Source organism: Sesamum indicum, linkage group LG11 (genome assembly GCF_000512975.1).
Source record: "Sesamum indicum cultivar Zhongzhi No. 13 linkage group LG11, S_indicum_v1.0, whole genome shotgun sequence".
Lineage (NCBI taxonomy): Eukaryota > Viridiplantae > Streptophyta > Magnoliopsida > Lamiales > Pedaliaceae > Sesamum > Sesamum indicum.
Window position 1 is genome coordinate 10,079,205 of NC_026155.1, and position 14,048 is coordinate 10,093,252.

A 14,048-nucleotide genomic window follows, 5' to 3' on the forward strand; every position below is an offset into this window, starting at 1 on the left:
TCCCCCCCCCCTTCCTTTATTCATTGCCAGTAAATTTTTATTTTAGTTTATTTCTCACTCCTCTGCTCATTCATTGCCTATAATGATTTATTTCAACTTCATTAGAAAGCTCTGCGATTCTTCTTTTGAATATTATATTTCAAAAATTTCAAAGTATCATTTACTGGACTTTTATTTTTATGAAATATATATATATGGGTATTTATCCCACTCATTTAAGTTTTGATTTATTTATTATTTATTATAATTAATGTATTCAGTTCACACTGAAAGATGTTTATTGTAACGATGTATTTTTTATTTTTCAATATATATAATTGGGATTTAATTTAATCTCATCAGAAATGGTGCGTAGTTGGTCGGTTTTATAATATGTGATATTATATTAGTGATACTGTGTGTGTGTGTGTGTGTGTGTTTGATTTTACATTGATTCTTTCCTTAGTGAAAAGGGTTAGTGACAAGTCTAATGAAATGTTAAAAGTTGTCAGTCTTGACAACTTTTACAATTCTTATTGTACAAATTTAGTGAACATAATTTTCTTATGGAATTATTACTATAATTTTGATACATATATAAGAAATTTCAGTGACAATTTTAATACTGTAATTTTATATTTTAGGTTACTAATATATTTTCTTCTTTTGTGTGGAATTTACCTTGTTTCGTGAGACATGCTGCCATTACCATATTCTTGACACATTCTGCAGTCCTTCTCTTTAGAAAGAATTGACTTCATAAATAAGGGTATGCACCCATACTGTCTTGGTTTTGTTGTCAAAGTTAAAGATCTTATAACAAATTTGAGGTTATGAGTTTGAAGTCCGCTACATCTATGAATATTTGTGCCCAAATTTATTGTAATATGTTTCACTATTTTAGTTATATCGATGTGTTAATTGAACCGATCTATTGGGAGGAGGCGCTATTCCTTGGCAAAATAAGTAGCCTCTCATGAATTATTGTGAAATAAACCCTACATAATATCAGTGGAACTGACAATTTCGTAACACCATCTAAAAGGCAGGAGAGGTATGTAGGACATGTGTGTTATGCAAGCATTGCAAAGATAACATGTATGGCATCAACTTTTTGAAAATTTTCTCTTCTTTTTTTTGGCTAATATACGCGCAAGACTACTGCAATACAATTATCGGAATTGTTTTAATAAATAAACTAGATTCGAAAGATGTTGCCTGCTCTGAGAGGGAGAATGGAGAATAGAACAATGTACCCGATGCAAGATAGGATCCAACTCGAACCAAATTGGGTGACGCAATCCCACAATGAGAACTCAATAAAACGGCTCATCTGCAATATCACAATTTCATCAATGTAAAGAATAAGAAGTCATAATGTAGGGTTTCGCATATGTCAATAGTGAAATTGGTCCAAGAAACAAGAAATGAACTGCTGAAGCGAATATAAAGCAGAAAGCATAGCCAAGACAAAGCATACCATTGTTGTCATCAGCCATATTGAAATCATCTTCATCATCATCACAATATTCAGCCTGTAAAATTACAATTGTAATCTTACATCAGGATAATACATTTCACAAATACAATTGGAACTGGAATAATTTGAATTTTCAGGTCAGACAATTGCAGTTTCCAGCCCATGGTTGATTCATCTTACATGAGAAAGCCAATAGGTGGACAAAACAAGCAGTAATAAGATTGCTGCAATATATTGCAATAAATGATTGGCACACAACAGCAAGTGTATGTTAGTACTCAATTAAACAGGACTTAAATAAAGTTAACCAACGAGGTAAACCAGTCCATGTACACGACAAGCAGAGTATCTATCATACCTGTTCATAATCGCCCTCATCACTGAATTCTCCTTCATCTTCTTCATTTCCTCCATCTTCTTCTTCTTCCTCTTCATTTTCTTTCTTTTCAGTTCCTTCTTGGCCCTGGAAATTTGAAGTTGCAGAGAGAAACAATTAAGGAAAACAACATGACATTCCATATGTGGTAAGATATACCTGATGCTTCTGTTCAAGCTTCTCAAAGAGATCCAGTTTCTGCAAGTCTGCAATGAAACACCTTCATCATCTAACATTCTGTCCAAATTTCTTTGATTTTCTTGTTTAGAACCCCAAAAAAAGAAGACGCAAGAATAATCAGTGTCCATCATTAAGTTGAATATCTCAAATCAAAGTGATACCTGATTCGGGGTTCCATCGAACTCTCTTAACAAGCTTTTGCTTCTTCTCACCTATTTGATTCATTAAAACAAGAAAATATGAATGCACCTCGTAAAAGCCGAAGCTACAATCCGAGACATCTGAAACTGTAAATGATTCATAAACTACATATGAACATAAACCTCTAGCTAGCTCGGCCGGAACATGATCTGCATCCAGTTTAATGAAGTGCCAGAGTGGTGGTTTAACCTTTCCTGCATGCAAATTCCTATCCGAATATCTTTCTATGTCTGGTTTGTCTACTTCTGCAATCATAAGTTACGATAATATACAAAATCAACACATTGCAGGCATGCTTTCAGGTAAAAAAGATTCTGAGTTGTTTTGGCAAACAAACTACAATAGAAGTTTTTCAAATCAAACTAATATGAATCTGCATAACAAATTCAGATATTTTACAAGCAAAAGCAAAGAGCATAAGAAATGAAGTAGTTTGAAGTAATATAAATTTGCCATTCGACATTTACAATGCAAATTCATCTCACTAATGTAAATAGAATAAATGATTCTAACATTTACAATGTAACATGTCCCCTTATCAGAAACCACATCGAGACTTTGGAGAATTTCCTTCTCCTCCTTTCTGTTTTTTTCCAATTTATCAACAATTCACCACAACTGTCAATTTGCCGATTACAACACAATAAAATAAAAAATACAAACTCAAATGAACCTATCAATACAGAATCAGTAAGCGCCGGCCATAAACTTCTGCAGAAAAAAGAGATACATACTCTCGGGACGTTCAGTTCTATCTTCGTAATAATAAGGAGAGGAGTTCCAGTACTTGTGGAAACCCGAAGACCATTTTATCAACTCAATCTGAGCAGTCGAATACTCTGCAGTACCCAAACCCTCAATTTCCTAAAACATTTAATCAATCAAAGAAATCAAATTAGCTACTCAATCCAATGCAAAACCGCTCGCCCCGGCTGAAATATAAAGCGCAAGCTGAAATAGTTACTGGAAACAGTTCCAATGGCTCTTGCTTTGCCGGTCGGAATCCACCACCGCCGAAGCCACCGCGTCCCCGCCCCCTTCCTCTGAAGGCCATTTACGATGGTACTCTCTAGTTTTTTGGTGTATACAAAGATTTCTACCCTAAAATGATTTTTAAAAAGAATATATAGCAATATTTCAATAAATTAAAAATAATTTATTCAATTAATTTATTAATATAATAAAAAATAATAAAACAACTCAGAATAAACACATTTTAAAATAGAGAAATAATTACATTCCCTTCTATGGTGTAATTATACGTAAATTGCCTATAATTTGAAAATTACACATAACACCCTTCAAAATTTATTTTGGTCTTACAAATAAGTTCCTTTGTTAGTCAAAATTGACAGAATTTGCTAATATTAACAAAAAAATGAATGAAAATTAATATTAATAAGAATGTATATTTTCACCGTTATAAGGGTAGTTTCGAAAAAAATATTTGAGTTACAATAAGTCACAATCAGTCAATCGAAGCTAAATATTAATCTTTATTCAATTTTTTTATTAATATCAACAAATTCAAAAATTTTGACTAGTAGAGAAACTTATTTGTTATACAAAAGCAAACCTTAGTGGTGTTAGATGTAAATTTTCAAACCAAAAAAGATTTTACATGTAATTACATCAAATTTTAAAGGAGGAAAGCATAATTATCCCTAAAATAAATAACTATACATAACACATGAACTCAAAATTATTGAAATAGTAATTTGCTCCATAGAATCGTTTTTCTTTTTCCTTCTCCCCCCCTCCTTTCTTCAATTGAGAGAATCCCAAATCAATCTGGCTCTTTCTAGTTTGTACTATAAAAAAAAAAAAAAATCCAAAGGTTATAAAATGTCGTTAATGCTTTTATTCATATCTTTATACCAATGAAGTGGTTTAATAGTGAAGTGAGTAATATTTTGATTGGTTGTTACAAATTTAATTTCATTAAATACTTTGAGTTTATAAATCTTATTGAGGACGTAACTTTATATGAATCAACTTACAATGTTTGATAAAATAAATGTTGTTGCTTCATTCCTAGTAGTGGATATTGCAACTTCAATTTTAATATATAAAAGAATCATGAAATTCAAAGTTTTGTAATGTATACCATCAATAAGCTCGCAAATGAAATTTCGCATTGAACTCAACATGTCTGGAAAGTCATGTATACATATCTATCATGGCTCAATAAGACCGAGCTCAAAAATTGTATATTTAATTAAAAAACAAAACGAAGTCAAACAAGTTTCCTAAAAGCTAGAATGAATTTCAAGCTTACATCAACAACAACAAACAAACATACAAGGTGTAAAAACCTCGATGGCGATCCGCTCCAGTTCTAAGACTGAGGCATACATACGAATGAAAGCAAGAAGTGCGCCATGGCATGAGTAATCAAGTGATATCGGCCAATTTACAATAACTATGGTAAAAACTTCTAAAAGATTAACTCTATAACTAATTATCAATAATTTAATAGATACCCGAAGCAGACCGCTAAATCAAATCACCGGCCTAGCTTGTGTTTTTGTATTTTGCCATTTTGGCCTTCATAGATTTCAAAGAACAAAATTACTGCAATGTAGCTTCTCTTAGATCATGTCAGTCACCTTGAGAGGAGAGATATATCTCAAATTTTGTTAATTGCAATTCTTTTTCAGGTGCCTTCAGTCCACAGCTACATATTTCTTCTCGGCATAATATTTCTTTTCGCTTGCTTCTTTCTTGGCATTTCGTTTCTGAGACAATTGAAGAAAAAATGCATTATTTTGATGCATTAAGCCAAAGAGATATACTAAGGCCAGGTGATAGCAGATTAAATATTTCAAATAAATGCATTAACAGACTATATAAGCTACATATTCAAACAGCTCCCCAGAAACCTAGGTAAAAACAGATGAAGAATACCAGATAAATCTCGTGGTTGGCAATAATCCTTTCGGCTATGGAAGTTGTAGTGATATCTTCTGGGCTCTCAAGCATTTGGAAAATTCCCATACTCTTCGGAACCACATAGGGGTCTGACTCGCCCTGCATGATGTAATTGACATTTTTAACATATACTTTTTCATAATTAGCTGGAGTCTGGTTATATATATATTTATGTACAAGAATTGGAAAATTGTTAAGACTTACATTCAACAGAGGATTTTTCTCTGCAATCGTCCCATGCACGACCAAAGATATGTTGAAAGTTGTAATCTTTAAGCACCACGCAAAAATAACAAGAAAAAAGAGAATTGTAACAGCAAAATAATGTAAAGTAAAATTAGAAAAGAGTTGCAGATTAAGAACTTGGAAATATGGTTAGGGTGGGAGCAATTAATTCATCAAACACAGATGATTATACATCAACTTTTGAAATGTGGGATTTTAACTCTTGCAAAACCATAAATCTCCTCTTTGGGATAAGTATCAATACTTGAAAATGTCTACAGAATACTAACAAAAGATTATTTTAATAAAAAGTTCTATCTGACACCTTCAACACATTAAACGTGTTTAAAAATACTAAAATACAAATTGTGGTAGAGAAAATAAAAAGTAAAAGTATCATAAATTGGACTATGAAATAATTTTATATTATCTTACATTTGTAATTACACTGCATGGTCTTAATGCGTCGGTATTCATATAGTTCATAACTTACTTTCTTGTTAGCATGATCATTGTCTATTACACAAATTAATAAGTAATATAACTTTTACATTATATTTTCTTAGTTTACATAAATTTTCTTTTTGGGTTTACATATACAAGTTATATTTTATCCTATATTTTTCATAATTATCATATTATTGTATCGTCTTCATATATCATCATGCAATATAGTTTAGGCACAAGACGCATCATTCCGAGTGTAGGTATAACGTACCATATCTTTAGTAACTTCCCAGGGTGCACCAATAATAACCTCATCAACATAACGGCATGCCAGTACGCTAAGGCTACGCTCATGGAGATTCATTAGAGGGAAATGGTTCCCACGGAGCTCACTGAAAAAGAGGAATTGATTACATTCTTTCTACTATCTCAAACACGAACCAAAACAACATGTTGATCATACTGATACTATTGTTTCTTTATTGCTACTTTGCAAATATTAGATCATCAATGAGATACATAATTTGAGAACATCACCATAGAGTTACAAGTGTAATGCAGAGCAATACCTAACAGTCTGATCAGCGTAAATACCGACAAGAAGAAAATCTCCAAGTTGTCTGGCTCTCTTTAGAATCTGTGCACTCACAAAAAGCAATTTATAATCAAATCATTCCATATCAAACATCACTGCAAAGAGAATAATATTGACATGGTGATTTCAATAAGTGAAGACATGGAACTAGAAGCAAAATAAAAGTAGTGATGCAGTCAAAAATTTACTTCCACGCATTTTCTCATATACTAATTTTTTTCCTTAAAAGAACAAGGGAAAGAAATCTTATCAGAAGCAGCCCTTTAACTACTACAAGCTTCACGGCCATGCTTCACAGTGTGTGTTTTCCCAGAGAGTGAATTAGTAAGCAATCCAAGGAAAAATATTTAACAAACAGGTAAACATTAAATCCTGAAAATCCTATTAACCTCATGAAAATAGACATCTTTCAGGTGTCGATTAGAAGGATTTACTTCCCTGATTTATCCAGAAACAGAGATATCTAGTTTAGAAAAGATTGTTATCTACTTTAGAGAAGATTGAAATTCCGTGAACACAACATGTATTAACTTAAAGCTGCCACAGAGAAGCTTCATCAAATCCTTAAAATACCTCCACGTGCCCAGCATGAAAAAGATCAAATACCCCATCAATGTAAACAACACGAGAATTTGGTCCAGGCCCCTGAAATTAAACAAAACAAAGGAATTTAACCAAGAAGGCTTCGTCGGAAGAAGATTAAGCCTTCAGTCAAAAGTGGAAAAAAACTACTACTACATTTTAGCACCATAGTCTTCCAACAATATTATAATAAAATAGACAAGTATTCCCCCTTATCGTCCAAAGTGATTCATGTATGAGCAAGAAAATCTTAGGGCCCATTTGGTTGTGTTTTCATTTTCATTTTCAGTTTCCAATATTTGGAAATGGGTAGAAATGCTTTATTGGTTTTTGTGCGAAAACTGAGAATATGTTTGGATTAGTTGTTTCCAAATGTAGGTATATAGGTGTGAGAATGTTGAATATAGGTATATGTATTTTTGATGTGACAAATGACCAAATTGATTGAATATGTGAAATTATAAAATAATCAAAGTGAGTCTTGCCATTTGAAATAATTTTAATTGATTTGAAACAAGAAAAGACATGTTGACAAGATAAGACAAGTATGACAAACCCATGTGACCTATAATTTAAAAAATTTGAGAATTAAAATAGGAATGCATTCTCAATGAAAGTGGCTTGACCAAACAAAATCCCAACCACCCAAATAGTGAAAAGTGGAAAAAATCTCATTGAAAACACAACCAAACAGGCCCTTAACATTGTAAAGGCACAAATTATCATATGAACTGAATGTGAATACTTAAACAAGTTAATATACATGAAACTAAGAAGTAAAATGAATGTGATTATTTGACTGAATTAATACAAACTACAGTTTAAAATGTATGAATTGTTTCTTAATATTTTTGATATTAATGAATTTCTATTTATCCAAGTCTTCACATCATATATCCATGATTAAATTTAAATAAATTTCACATAGGTGATTAAACTCTATTTCTTTTAGATTGGATAAAAGATTTTATCAAATGCTGTAGAGCAAGTTACCAGTTGAGCATTGTTAACATTAAGCAATTGACAGATTATGTAGGTCATTGTTAACATGCCCAAGTTGAAATAAACCATGTGCTCCAAGTTTATCAGAAGGAGTGATACTGAAAAGGTTATTACTGGAACAAGCACCATATAGGAGATCTGGTTTCACAAAACTTACATTATTTGTTCATTGGTAAGTCATAATCTCTATCTTCTACTGTTTCTTGAGCTACATCACATAAGATCTCAAAGAACAGTTACTATTTCTCAATATGGTAATTAGGCAACTCTTATGCACAACAACTCTTATGCATATGCTGATTTATGCACAACAACTCATATGTTAAAGATCTTCATAAATGCCATCATCAGCATGATGACATTCTCGCAAAAGGGTTTAAACATACCTTGCCATTTGAAAATTGCACAATTCGTCTGGAAGTAGGTAGGAAATGAGATATATGGCCACCATTAGTAAAAGATGTGTTATGCTGGGTGTTGTTTGAGTTATCAAATTCACCAGATGATTCCAAGCATACTTCCTCAGATTTAGCATCCTTAATACAGGAAAGTATTCTTCCTGTATACATATTAGTGGCATGATCAAAATAACACCTAATCATAATCATTACTCACAAAGATGCTAAATTGCTAGCTTAACATTTCCTTTGGAGATGTAAATGATAAAGTTAAAATAGGGACAATCTGAAAAAGATAATGAGAGATGCAAGAAAAAACATAAGATTTGATATACAATGAAGGCAACAAGAATTGTGAATAAAACGAGTCATAACAAATCATAAACTGATATACATAATCATTTACTTACCCAAGTACCAAATAAGACTAAATTTCAAACTCAATAAAGACAAAATAAATAAATGAAGCTAATCAGGTGGTAGAACAAGTATAATATAAAATCCTGAGGCATGAGAAAAAATAAACACTTAATTGGTTTCACAAGTCACAAAGAATTGGTGAATTAAAATTTGTGAAGGGACAGAGGATACAGAAAATAAAGTACCACAATGTACAAACTTTCCAGTATAACGAACCTTAACTCAATTACAAGATATACACATATGTAGCAATCTGGAATTGGCTTTCCAATTGTAACAATGACACTAAACCATTCCTGTGTCACATAACATACTACTTCCTAATGACCGTAGGCATCATAAAAGAAAAGAAACATGCAATGTTGCCATGATCTTTACATAACATATGCTGGCAGCAGCACAGCTAGCAACTATGAAAATGGTTGTTGTCAAGGAAGTAGTTCTCTGACAAAATGGCAATCATGTCTCTGTAGCATTTAAGCAACTGTTATAGCCAAAGAATTTAACGGCCAACAATAAGATAGCGACTGCATAGACTGAGAGGGCTGGATAAAGGGACAAATTAAACTTTGTGGTGCTAAAAACAATAATCAGAATGGATGACTTATGATTTTGAACAGAGAAAAAGAAGGTCTATTAATCTCATTCAAGTAAAGTTGCCTAAATTATCACTGCCTAAGGTTTTTTAACAGTCACATCGAAAAATATATATGTCAACTATATCTTGAATAGGAGAGGTGGAGAACATTTTATCAACTGTTAAAAATGTTAGACAATGAAGCAACTTCATATAATCCATAAAGGATCCTTCCAAGAAGAAGATATTTTTCTGAGTGAACACTAGTTACAACTTAAAAACAGAACAAGAGGAATAGTACCTACAATATCTGTGCTGGAGACGCCTTCCGTGCGTTTGATCTGCTTGTAGCGACCAACTTTCTTTGCTAGAGCATAAGCATCAGTTCCATCAGGAAGAAGGCATGGATCATCACCATGTATAATGTAGTCAATCTTATGCTCCTTGAAAAGTCGATTCATAAATTCTTCAGTAATTTCATAAGGAGCATTTGGAATGACTTCATCCACCCACTTCAACCCACTAACAAGGGCCAGCCTGAACAAAGTACCTCAAATTAGATCACAAGTACAAGAATCATCTAATGGACAGTCCTATGATGAGAATTCTCAATTTGACCTGGCCACAAAAACTATAGAATATTGGCCAAAAATTGCCAATGCAATAGCTCATATGCTACAAACTACGTTGCAATATTTTATTACCAATAAAGTCCATCAGGAATGAAGATTATGAATTCATAATTATTAGAAAAGTGGAAAGAAGGAAAAAGTAGATTTTTTTCCTAACTTTTATGCAGTTTACTAGTTATTGTGCTTCAACACAAGACCTACAGAACTGATTAATAGTTGCATGTATACCTCTCCTGCATAGATAAAACTGGAGGGCCTTTATTGGATATGATCTCTTCATCACTTACAACTCCAACAACCAATTCATCTCCCAGTGCCTTTGCTTGTCTCAATGCATTGGCATGTCCGTAGTGCATCAGATCAAAACATCCATCCATATACACACGAACACGTTTCTTTGCAGATTTCTTCTTATGAAAACCCCTCAAGTCAGGAAAAAGGTGAGGCATTGTTGGAACACTAATCATACCAAAGTAGCTAGTGGAAAAACTGAGGAGTGCACAAGTAATCATTATACCACCAAACAGATGCGGGTAGAAATAAACCCCATCTTTTATCCAACTGCTGCTCTCAAATTCCATCTGATTCCTCTTCTTCTCTTCTCTAAGGCCCTGGAGAAGGCCTTTGCAATCAATTTAAGAGGAGACACAAACCCTGAAATTAAACCCAACATAAGTTATACTACTTAAAACATATCCCTCGTCTTATACAAAAGAAGGGATGGGGAAGAAATGCAAAAATGTAGATCTTTTTAAGGTAGAATATCATAAAGTTTAGCTTGAAGAATTTTGAACTGCAGAATTTCAAATCCATTTTAACATGTCCATTCACTTGTTTGGATAAGTTGAGTTACTATAAGCTCAAATCCTTTAGCAACCATCTTGTGCTATTTTCAGTCATTCTGTGTTCCTTGGATCTGCACTGGAGTTTTTTGGAGTTCATATCTTCAAATCTTGATCTTCAAATGCAAGTACAACCTCAAAAACTCTTGCAGTGCAGGATGAAACATGGTCAAGACATAATTGTTGGAAAGAACACCGCCACAAAACAGGCTCACATAAAACTTATTGACAACGGACAATATCAGAAACAATTCTACTTCGATTGATTGAAGTATCAATTATCATCACAATAATTCATAGTTCCATGAAAAGAAGAGGAACAACAAAAATAAGGTACATAAGATCTGGGTAAATAATATGAGGATCATTCTGCAAGCTTAACAAGCATACTTAAACTTAATTCAAATATAGAACAAAAGCTATTCTTTCTTGTGTGTAACCCACAGACATCCTAATCTATCAACAAAATCATCAGATGCAACAATAAAAGATTAAAACTATCTAAATAGTCGGAAGAAAAGAACAAAACTATAAATAAATGAACCTGAGCAAAGCCGAAGAAAGTTTGTTGATTTTCAAGAAAATTGAGGAAATAAATGGAAGCATATAATATATCTGAATATGGCGTGCGAAAGAAAAACACCCTTTTTGTTTATTGGCAGTGCGTGCTTAAAGAAATATCATGCAGTAAACAGTAAATTGCACAAAAAGTTAAAGCATTTGCCAAAAATCTAGATTCTGAAAGAAATAATGTGTCCTGTTGGATGAGAAACTTCACCTTTTTTCTTGGTTGGTGTCTGCGTCTCCTCTTCTCTTTCTGTGAGGAGATGTACAAATGTCAATCTTGTAAAGATAACAGATGGGACCTTTTGTATGGAAAATAAAGCGGACGTAAGAAAGGAAAGTAAAAAATGGGTATCTCATATAACAGCTTCTTTTCCTTGAAGCAAATAAATATGTGATGCTTCATGCAAGGCTTTTTTTGCACGTCATATGTTATCTATAATTATTCCTTTTACTTGTTTTATAAGGAATTGTCTGGTTCACAAATTCAATCCAAGTTACAAGAATCTTCTATTAAGTTTTTAAAATGCAATAGACAATTTTCAAATTCCTATTTCATATGGCTTTTCCTAGACAATCTTCTCTGGGTCATTCGGTGGCTTTGATCTTCTTCTTGAAGGGGTTATTAGGAAGCAAATTTTCACTTCAATAGGAATGCCATGGTTTAATCTATTTTCTTTCATAAAAGTTTATTTTCAACTCGAATTTTCTTTTTGCTGCCTGTAACCGAGCTCCTCTCGGCGACACCATAATAATTGAGTTTTTTCATGCTCATACTCCAATTTCATAGGACTGCCTCATTTTGTTTGTGGTTGCACTTTTACTTCCCTAATGCTAGGCGTGTTATTGAGAACTCCACAGTCCAGTCACAGGCTATGTCTTTTCTACTTTTTAGTACTTGCATTAACTGCTGGATTTTATCTTTTTTCCAAATAAAATCCCTGCAAAGTTGATTAGAAAAATGTAAATCTCATCTCAATGATTGTTAAGGGAATATGTTCATCTGGAAATTTGGGGTTTATCATCATGGTCTTATGATGACCAATGGCCTCTCATGGCCATTTATTTTTTTTTCAGAGCACCTCATTCGGCACTTTTGCTCTATATAGACTTGAAGTCTCTCTAGCTATTTGCTTATAAGATCAATCCTACCACCGATTTCTGGCGAGTTTATTTTCGGTCTCTTATCATCCAGCTTCACTTTCAGCTTTGGTTCCATAATATCCATATTTGTTCAGAAATTTTCTTAAGGAACCATAATTTAAACTACATTGAATAGTTTGATAGGACTAATGCAATCACTCATGAGAAATATGGAGGCTATATTGGCTCCCCAAATGTGGTGTGAAGTTTGTCTTTTTCAGTTTCTCTTTGTGCGTTTTAATTTTGCACAACTGGCATCTTTATACATGAACCTTTTTGCTTCCTTAGTGTGATTTGGCTTGTGTGAATTCTCAACAGTCTGGTAGAGCTGTGCAATCGTTTAGTTCAACTTAATTTCTTTCTATGTTCTTCAAGGCACCTGAATGGAAATTTAAATTCTCCAATTCTAAGCCCATTGAAAAATCAAACTCACAAATCATCAGCAGTAAAAGTCCTTTCTTTTATTTCTACAATAATATCGTCATAAGATGCTAAATTTAGCTAAACCTGCCTATAGATTAATAAATAGAGCAGCAGATTCAATAATGAATGCATCTAACTCCAAATACTTCACAAATCCAGTCAATTTCCCATTTCTCCTCTACAAATCTGAAGTCCCCCCAATCCTAAATCAAACCAAGAACACAAATTGGGAAATGAAATTGCCAAGGAAAAATCATTAGCCCAATCACGAAGAACAACGAACAGAAACATAAATTAATTCAAACAATTACTACAAATTCTATAAGCAAAAACATTAATACTTCAGAAAACAAAATTTTCAAGCCATGCATCGGATCAACAGTAGTTCTTTTCTAGAACTCACCTTTAGAAGACGGAAAACTGCAGAGAGTGGTTGATGCCCACCCCGTCAATGAATGCCTTCTCCACTCTACTTGGCGAGAAACGCTTGGTAGGAAAGGAATTCGTCTGAAGAGGAGAAAGAAGTTCACATGGACTGGGAGATATTTACATCGCTGGCATTTTTCCCCATTTTCCTTCTTTTGCCCCAAAACTTCTGTATAATATCGATTAACAACCCAACCATGTCCAAAATATATTATTATATTTATATATTCCAAATATACAATGTCTAATACTATATTCATAAATTTTTTTTCATATCATGCAATTGATTATTTTTTAAAAATTTATGTTTGATGCGGGTACATCTTATGAAAGTCGTATTAAGACCTTCCATAATATAATTATGATTTTCTGATAAGTTTTTGGATCTATTCTATTATTTTAAAGTTTGTACAACTCGACCTCGGTACATTCTAAACTTTAATATATATATATATATGTATTAAACATGACCATTCTATTATTTTGGTGCACGCGAATCACTTAAATATACAATTAAAGAAAAACTATAGATAATCATCTTACATGCTTCAGGTTGTAAGCAACTTTTGCAACCTTAACATTTTTAGGATCTTCAGCTATATTTCGCTTATGATGTATCTCGCAA

The 14,048-nt window shown here is 32.9% G+C and overlaps 2 protein-coding genes across 3 annotated transcripts; both read right to left on the minus strand.

Moving 5' to 3' along the window:
- LOC105173863 (DNA-directed RNA polymerase III subunit RPC7-like) lies at window positions 1,081-3,318 on the minus strand. The gene is made up of 8 exons (XM_011095761.2): window positions 3,181-3,318; window positions 2,951-3,080; window positions 2,339-2,461; window positions 2,177-2,227; window positions 1,995-2,041; window positions 1,818-1,922; window positions 1,460-1,514; window positions 1,081-1,312 (listed from the first exon to the last, which is right to left on the minus strand). The coding sequence occupies exons 1-8, from the start codon at window positions 3,268-3,270 to the stop codon at window positions 1,296-1,298; spliced, it is 618 nt and encodes a 205-aa protein (XP_011094063.1). The 5' UTR covers window positions 3,271-3,318; the 3' UTR covers window positions 1,081-1,295.
- LOC105173864 (ethanolamine-phosphate cytidylyltransferase-like) lies at window positions 4,416-13,558 on the minus strand. 2 transcript variants are annotated; one of them, XM_011095763.2, is made up of 11 exons: window positions 13,401-13,558; window positions 11,646-11,684; window positions 10,254-10,679; window positions 9,695-9,930; window positions 8,385-8,557; window positions 6,988-7,059; window positions 6,389-6,456; window positions 6,091-6,211; window positions 5,352-5,417; window positions 5,124-5,246; window positions 4,416-4,954 (listed from the first exon to the last, which is right to left on the minus strand). In XM_011095763.2, the coding sequence occupies exons 3-11, from the start codon at window positions 10,604-10,606 to the stop codon at window positions 4,883-4,885; spliced, it is 1,284 nt and encodes a 427-aa protein (XP_011094065.1). In that variant the 5' UTR covers window positions 10,607-10,679; window positions 11,646-11,684; window positions 13,401-13,558; the 3' UTR covers window positions 4,416-4,882. The 2 variants fall into 2 exon arrangements, with proteins under 2 accessions (XP_011094065.1, XP_011094066.1); XM_011095764.2 differs by having other exon boundaries at window positions 11,646-11,733; window positions 13,401-13,556.

Coding starts and splice junctions, on each gene's coding strand:
- LOC105173863 (XM_011095761.2), bottom strand. CDS start 3,270: ATGGCCTTCAGAGGAAGGGGGCGGGGACGCGGTGGCTTCGGCGGTGGT. Junction 3,081..3,180: donor AGCCATTGGAACTGTTTCCA/GTAACTATTTCA, acceptor TAAATGTTTTAG/GAAATTGAGGGTTTGGGTAC. Junction 1,515..1,817: donor ATGAGGGCGATTATGAACAG/GTATGATAGATA, acceptor GTAATTTTACAG/GCTGAATATTGTGATGATGA.
- LOC105173864 (XM_011095763.2), bottom strand. CDS start 10,606: ATGGAATTTGAGAGCAGCAGTTGGATAAAAGATGGGGTTTATTTCTAC. Junction 5,418..6,090: donor GGGAAGTTACTAAAGATATG/GTACGTTATACC, acceptor TGGTGCTTAAAG/ATTACAACTTTCAACATATC. Junction 4,955..5,123: donor CCAACCACGAGATTTATCTG/GTATTCTTCATC, acceptor CAATTGTCTCAG/AAACGAAATGCCAAGAAAGA.